General features: G+C 52.2%; 1 protein-coding gene across 2 annotated transcripts in view; it reads left to right on the forward strand.

The window, feature by feature from the left end:
* The first annotated feature begins 1,783 nt into the window (after window positions 1-1,783).
* FABP3 (fatty acid binding protein 3) overlaps window positions 1,784-7,795 on the forward strand; it is a 16,369-nt gene continuing 10,357 nt past the window's right edge. Inside the window, exons 1-4 of one of the 2 annotated variants that reach the window (XM_025041425.1) lie at window positions 1,784-1,956; window positions 5,367-5,539; window positions 7,134-7,235; window positions 7,495-7,551. In XM_025041425.1, the coding sequence (XP_024897193.1) occupies window positions 1,884-1,956; window positions 5,367-5,539; window positions 7,134-7,235; window positions 7,495-7,536 (390 nt within the window). In that variant the 5' untranslated portion in view covers window positions 1,784-1,883 and the 3' untranslated portion in view covers window positions 7,537-7,551. Of the gene's footprint in view, window positions 1,957-5,366; window positions 5,540-7,133; window positions 7,236-7,494; window positions 7,552-7,795 lie in introns of those variants that run through there. The other variant, XM_025041426.1, reaches the window with a different exon arrangement.

Genomic DNA, 7,795 nt, shown 5'->3' on the forward strand with positions numbered 1-7,795 from the left:
GGGAAACAGCTCTGGTCCTTGGGTCTGCAGCTGCTCAGTCTTTGAGAGAGGAGGCCCTGTGTCTAAAGGCTGTGACCTTGAGTCAGAAACCAACCCACTGTCCTCCTTCCCCTTCCCCGCCGCACCTGCTCTGGCAATAAGGTCACCAGGGCTCTATGCCCAGCCCTGGGGCCTGTCCTGTGGCTTTGGCGGAAATAGGACCCTCGGTCTTCTGGCAAGTGGACCTGTCCAAAATAACCAAGACCTTGGGGGAGAGAGGGCTCTTCCTCCATGGCCTCCTTCCCAGAAAGTCAGACGGAAGGAGGTAAGGGCAGATGTGCTCCACTTCCACAGAGAAACAAAGGCCTAGGAAGGAGGTTCCGCCACACCGTTTGGCCGAGCTGGCAGGAGCCCAGGGCTACTGGGCCTGCAGCTTCTGTGTGTCCCCCTGGGTGAACCTCTGCTGGCTGAAGTTCCATCAGGCACCACCCCCTTATGCAGGGCCTCTTTATATGTCAGAAATTTATTTATACCTTACTTCTTCTGGGAAGTCTCCTCTGAACCCCCAATGAGGACAGGCCTCCCCTTAAAGTCACCACACTAGTTTTGTGTCTGCCTACCCAAAGGTGAGCTATGTGAATGTGTGTCTTATTCATGGTTGTCTCTCCAGAGCCTGGCACAAAGCAGGTGCTTTAATAACTGCTGAATTGAGAAATGAATGGCTCCTCTAAGCTTCAGTTTGCTCGTCTGTAGGTAGGGATAAGAACACCTACCTAATGGACTTTGTTTAAAAAGTTCAATGAGACAATGTACTTAATGCCCTCAGCATGAAATAAACATCAATACAAAGGTGAATCTTATTATTAATAGTGATTTGTAAACTAAAGTGTCAAAGAACCGTGTGGTAGTGTTTTTAAAGGAGGTGACTAATTGCTAGTGAGCAGAGGTCAGAGAAAGGGCAGCAGTTGGAGGCTGCAACAGTCAGGCAGGTGGGGGACAGAATTTCTGAAGGAGAATAAGGGGAAATGACCTCAACAAATGCCCAGAGCTGTGCGTAGAGGTCAGAAAAGTCTGGCGCATTGGCAGGGTGTACGGAGAATTGGACCACTGAGCGGAAAGGCTCGCGCAGCAGACATTCCTCAGGGAGGGGCAAGCACGTGTGGGGCGGGCACGGCGGGAAGGGTCAAGCTTTCGCCCAGGTATAGGGGGCAGCTCAGCCACCAATGGCGCCCCTGGTGACTCTCCCCGCCATCGGGCAGTGGGGATTGGCGGGAGAGCGCAGGTTCTGGAGCCAGCTAGACCAGGCTTGGAAACTGGGCTCCAATTCACCTTCTCATTTCCTGTGACCTTGTCAGTTCCCCTCTTGGTCTCCTCACCTGTAAAATGAGGGAGGACCAAGATGCCTGATGACTGCGCCGTGAAGAGTCAGCCAGAGCTTTCCCGGCGTGGGCATCAGCCCAAGGACAAGTCTCCCATCTCTGCTCTAAGCTCAGGGAGGGACTTGAGGATGGAAGATGTGTGCGGCGTGCGCCCAGCTCGCGGGCACCGTGCCCCCAGCGGCTTTCTTCTCAGATTCCAAAAAGCGCCTTGAAGCCAGAGAAGGGAGCCGGTCCCTGCCAGCCAGGGACAGGGACTCGGAAGCCGGGCACCCGCTCTGACGCAGGCAAGCCGGGCGCTACAGTCTGCCCCTTTCATTTCGGTGGGCTGGGGGATGGGCGGCCAGCCCCCGGAGGGTGAGAGCCAGTCTGGGGCTTCCTATTTCGGGAGCGGGGGTTGTGGGCCACGCCTCGTCACGTGACTCAAGGGCTATTTAAAGCGGCAGCGCTGGTTAGGAGCCGCGGGTCCTGGAGTCCTTCCACGCCAGCTTTGTCGATTCTTCTTTCTCAGCCTAGCCCAGCCTCACCATGGTGGACGCCTTCGCGGGGACGTGGAAGCTAGTAGACAGCAAGAATTTTGATGACTACATGAAGTCAGTCGGTGAGCTGGGGCTCAGGATGCTGGGCTGGGGAGGGGCTGGCCACGTGCCCAACCCAGCGCAATGCTCCCGTCCTGGCTGGTACCCTGAACGCCTGCTGCATCCCTTCTAGTCAAGGTTGGGGGATAAGGGGACAGGGAGACTATGGCAGCCTGGAATAGGGCATGCGAGGCCTGTTGGGAGAGGGCTTTCCTGGTCTGAACCTGGCAAGAGGGATTCTCAGGTAGGGAGATGCAAGGAGGCAGACTTGCTGGTCGATGTTGGAGTAGAGAGGTGGAGTAGAGAGGCACTGCGGTGGAAGAGGGCTGTATGATCAGGAAGTAGGGGTCAGGTTTGGATAAAAAGAAAGCATTCATTGAAGAAGGTGGGAGGCTAGCAGGTGGAGGAGGAAAAGAACAGGAGCACCGGTGGTTCAGGAATTGGAAATTGTGAACATAGAAAGGGAAGTGGTGGAAGAGGGCTGTATGATCAGGAGGTAGGGGTCAGGTTTGGATAAAAAGAGCATTCATTGAAGAAGGTGGGAGGCTCGTAGGTGGAGGAAGAAAAGAACAGGAGCACCGGTGTTTCAGGAATTGGAAATTGTGAACATAGAAAGGGAAGTGGGGTGGATGGGAGAATGTACTATGGCCTACAGAAGTAGAGAATTCCCAGGAGGAGGGAGATGGAAGAGTGGAGGAACCATGGTGATGGGAAATGGGAGTGAGGTAGAGGCCCATGCAGTAAGCAAGAACCTCTGCTCCTCCATATTGGGTTAGGGAAAAGGATTTTGCCTGGAGGATACCCTCTTTCTCACCAGTCAGTCTCCGACCTTGCTCTGCACTGGTGTGTAACCAGGCTTTAATCACTGTCAGTGAGCCTAGTGGTATGGTGAGGCAAGAGGCCTCAAAACCAGCTACATACAACCCAAGGCTCAGCCACTCCTTGGGCTGGAGTCCGATAGAGAAAGCCATTGGACTTCCGGGGTGCAGCAAAGGGTCCTGGAGCAAGGCCAAGACCTGTTAAAGGCAGGGAGGATCTTTGGCTGGGAGGGTCTGGTATTTGGATGTGGAAAGGTTACAATTCAAAGAATCCTACAGATAAGGCTCTTGGAGATCCTTATACCTTGCCTAGTTCAACAGATGGGGAAACTGAGACCCAGAGAAAGTAGGAATTTGTCATAAAAATTCCACAGCAGAGATGAAAACCTGGACTTCTAGATCTGCAACCCAGATCAGTTCCCATATAGGCCTTGGGAATGGGGAGTGGTTGGAACTGCTTGGCTAATGATTGATCTCCAGCCTTTCCCCTCCTAGTATGTGCTTTGATGCAGAGGGTGATACCCTTTCCTGAAATCCCGATATGAGATTATCCTAGTTCCCCAGGTTGGGGCAGGGAAAACCAGAATGTTCACAGTGGAGCTACGTTCCATGCCTGTTCCATGCCTACTCCCCATGCCTTCCTCCCAGGCGGGCTGGATTATGGCAGGTGCACTCCAACCACCTCTCACCTGTTTCTAACCCTTCTCTGAAATAGGAACAAGTGTTGGCTCTTGAGGCCAAAGAGCCCCTACCCTATGCTGGGTACTATGCCTAGTGACTCCAGGAAGGTAGCCATTCTTGGAGTAGAGGGGAGGCTTTGGGCTACTGTTGGGGGAGTTAGAATGCCTGAGTTAGTTCCTCCTCTCAAGCCTCCCACAGCAGACATTGCAGCTGAAGATCTTGGTCCCTGAAGTGAGCTGCAACATCTTTACCACCATTGCTTCCTTATTTTGCCCCAACTTGGGATAGGGGTCTGAGAGTCCATGCGGCCTGCTTTTCTTGTCATACAGATTGAAAGGCTGGGGCCCAGGAAGGAGAGAAGGCCCTGCCCAGCTCTCTCACTAAATGGCTTCAGCTACATGTCCAAGTAGACTCCAGCTCTTCCCAAGCTTCCTGAATTGTCAGCCCAGTTTGTCTCAAGTTTCTCCTTGGCTCAGTCCCTTCCTCACCCCAGAGAGGTTTCCTTCCTCAAACACTGCACTCCTTCAGGTAGGTCCTATGCAAACAGAACTCCTTATGCAGCGACAAGGCCCTGCTGTCTGCTAGGGAGTGGAACTGGCGTGACTCACTCTGACAGCAGGGGGTGAGGCCACGTCCCTCACTGGCCAGGCAAGGTGGGCCAGCTGCAGTGGCTGCTCGCGCCCATCATTTTAGACCAAGAGTTCTCAGGGGGCAAAGAGGCCCAGCCTCGGTAGTACGAGTGATCACAGGCACATATCACAGGAGGCAGAATGGCCCAGGAGCAATAGTGAACAGTTTGGGAGCCCAGATTCAGATCTAGGTCAAACACTTACTCTTTGACTTTGGGCAAGTCACTCTATTCTCTGATCCTCATTTATGAATTGGGGATAATAAAAACCTACCGTTCAGGGCTGTTATGAGCATTAAGTACAAAAACACATGAGGGCATGGACTATGTACCTGCCAAGTGCTATGTAGCGAAGCAGACAGTTTGGAGACTTTGTGCACCCCACCTCTGCCCTGGAGGACAGCTCAGCATAGGCAGCTAGGGGCAGGGCAGTTATGGAGGTTGTAGGCAAAAGGAGAGATTGTGGGGACACGTCTTAGACTTTGCCCAAGAACTCTTTGTTCCGCACTCTCTTGCAGGATTGCCCAGTGCCCAGGAAAGCCATGCTTGGGTCAGGAGGGGAGTCCCCATGGGGCCTTAGACTGGGAGCCAGGAGACCTGGATTTGAATCCTGAGTGCTGTACCACTTCAGGCGTCTCAAAAATCTACGCTGACACACACCCTTCTGCCTACCTCCTAGATCCTATGTAAGAGGCTTTGAAATGTTTTGTTGCCCTCTATGGGGGACAAGAGCACCAGTGCGCCTCAGGATAAAAACTTCCGAAGGTGGAAAACTCTCATCCCTAAGGCTCTGGAAGGCAAAGTCCACATTTCTCTTCTTTTCTCAGCCTGTAGCTTGAAAGCTGCTCAGGTGCCCTGGAAGGGAGCCCTGTGCTCCAGCCTCAGGAGGCAGTATAGCTGAGCAGTTAAAAGAGCTGTGTAGTCAATTCAGATTTGTGACCTGGGCTTCAGTTCCATCTCAGTTTTAGCATCTGCAAAGTGAAGATAATAGATCAACCCTTCAGGAAGGATTGAATGAGATGACGTGTAGTTATCACACAGAAAGCACTTAATAGCTTATTCTAATCTCAGTTCTGTCACCAACTTGCTGTGGCATGCCTGTACCTTAAGTTCTCATCTAATGGGATCAGTAGTCTCTTTACCACACAGAGCTAACAGTCAGACTGAATTAAAAAGTGGCCACGTAAAGTCTCGGAAAGGTATCCTCTTCTTCCTCACATCCAGGCCTAAGAATTGTTCATTGCGCTTCTTGTACCCTGCCTCTCCACTCCAGCTCACATACTCATAACTTTCCCTTTGCCTTCAGGTGTGGGTTTTGCTACCAGGCAGGTGGCCAACATGACCAAGCCTACCACAATCATCGAAATAAATGGGGACACTATCACCATAAAAACACAGAGCACCTTCAAGAACACCGAGATCAGCTTCAAGCTGGGGGTGGAGTTCAATGAGACAACGGCAGATGACAGGAAGGTTAAGGTGAGTCAAGGGGGAATGGGGAATGGAGGACCTTGAGACCCTGAAGGGGAATAGGCTGGTAGTCTTGCCTCTTATTATTGCACCTGAGGGGTAGGCAATTATGGGGGACTGAAATGAAGAAGCGCCATAAAGCCTGTACAGTGCTGGAATGTCTCAGGTGCTAAACGCATGTTTGTCCTGCCCTCTTCTACATTCTTTGGAAGCATCTACTAGCTGCTCCTGGGAGTGGGCAGCATAGTCAGAATGTTCTGACCTCCGTCTACTCCAACTCCGACTGGGTGACCTTGTGCATGGCATGCAGTAACTCTGGGTTTCTTTCTCCTTCCATAGATGGGGGAGTGGTGTTGCTATGCCTGTGACTTCTAGTGCTTTAGGAACGATGCCCAGAAGTCAGGACCTTCCACCAAGTTAGGGCATCTGGCCTCTAGCAAAGGGGAGGCAGCTGGGGACAAAGGGTTGAGACCCACTCAGATGTTTCTTCTTTTCCAACTGTCACTTCCTGGGATTGGCCAGTGACCCTGAGGAAGTATTTCCAATGCTGCCAGTCCACAGGCAGGACAAACTATGTTCTCAACAAGGCATTGTCTTGGGTGTTTGTTGTGTCTTCTGACCAAGACTTAATCTACCTCCCCTCAGGGAGGGAGGGGACATCTACCCCCAGTCTCAGGGCTTGCCACTCTGCAGTGACTGTCTTGGCAGCTTGTCTCATGCTTCCCAGTTAAACACAACAGCAGTCCTCTGGGATGCCTAGGCCGAAAATAATCCACTCCGAGTGGGCAAACAACTAGGGGAATGGCAATGAGTAAGGTGATGGTAAGGATGCATACCCACCCCCAAATACATACATGCAGTCTTCTCAGATTCTCCTACTGAACTCTGCTCAGTCAGGGTCCCTTAGCCTGGCCTAGAGTCCCCAGATTATTGGAGAAGAGATCTGGGAGAGCTGCCAAATGAGAACCAGCTGATGCAGGCTGGTACCCAGAAGACTAAGTGGGCATTTGACCAGGGCTGTGAAACACTCCAAGGGCACCCAGTCCCAGGACCTGGCAATTGCTGCCCACTTGTCAGCTGAAGGGGTCACATGATGTAGATCAAGAAGAGGGGTAGGAATATAGGATAGGAAGTCTAATTTTCCAATACCTCCTATCCCCAAGGGTCTTTTAGACATTAGTGATCACCACTAGGCTGGAGAGTCTCAAGACTCCTCACACCTTTCCTGGGGATATAAGATGGCACATACCCCTATATCTTTGGGACACTGGGGCTCTGGCATCACCTACAGTAGGGGATAAGTGCCCACCCTGAATGCTGGTGGCCCTTCTCAGAGCTAGGCTGTGCAGTACTGGTCTCTGATCTACCACACCGCCTGCCTTCCTCTTCCTACTTGCTCAACACCTGAAGGCAGTGGTGGAGCAGAGACCAGAAGTGAACTAGACATCCTGCGGGGTTAGGCTGGAGGTGGGCTGCCTGAGCTCTGGCCCTAGCACTGTCATTTGTTTGGTCCAGAGGCTGAATCCTCTGTGGCTCAGTGACCAGATCCCCCATGCTGTCCCTTAATCCTGGCTCACATCACAGCTCAGGCCTCTTTCCACAGTCCATTGTGACGCTGGATGGAGGCAAACTTGTCCACCTGCAGAAGTGGGACGGGCAAGAGTCAACACTTGTGCGGGAGCTTGTTGATGGAAAACTCATCCTGGTAAGACAGACAACTTCAGAGCCTCACCTGGTTGGTTATACTGCTGCTCCTTCAGCCAAGCCTGTTGTAAAAAACCAAGGTCTTCCCCTGGCAGCAGTGGAAGCTGGGACAATGAAGGGTGGAGACCAGGTCAGGGTGGTATTAGATGGGAATTTTCTATGTAGTGCTTTTGACTCAAATCTCAGGCCTAGGTGCAAATATGTTTACAGGCAGTGTGACCTTGAACAAGTCACCTTCTTCAAGTCCAATTGTAAAACAGGTACTGATAACACCAACCTTGAAGGGCTGCTGGGAAATCTGAATGAGACAGTGGATGCAGAGCACAAAGAATCACTGACCCGGAGGGGGACGTGGGATGCAGCAGGTGCTCCACTACCTTAGTTTCCTCCTGTCTGCCTCACCTTGATCCAGAGAGGTAGAAAGCAGGGCCAGATCTGATCCCAAGTCCCTAGGAAAGTCTCCCATCTCCCATCACAGCATTCCCTTTCCCTCTCCTCCTTAGGACGGTACTGCCACATGTAAAGCCTTTGGACAGGCCGGTGGGGCAGTGACTGACAGCA

This window comes from Pteropus alecto, unplaced genomic scaffold (assembly GCF_000325575.1).
Source record: "Pteropus alecto unplaced genomic scaffold, ASM32557v1 scaffold39, whole genome shotgun sequence".
NCBI classification, from domain to species: Eukaryota; Metazoa; Chordata; class Mammalia; order Chiroptera; family Pteropodidae; genus Pteropus; species Pteropus alecto.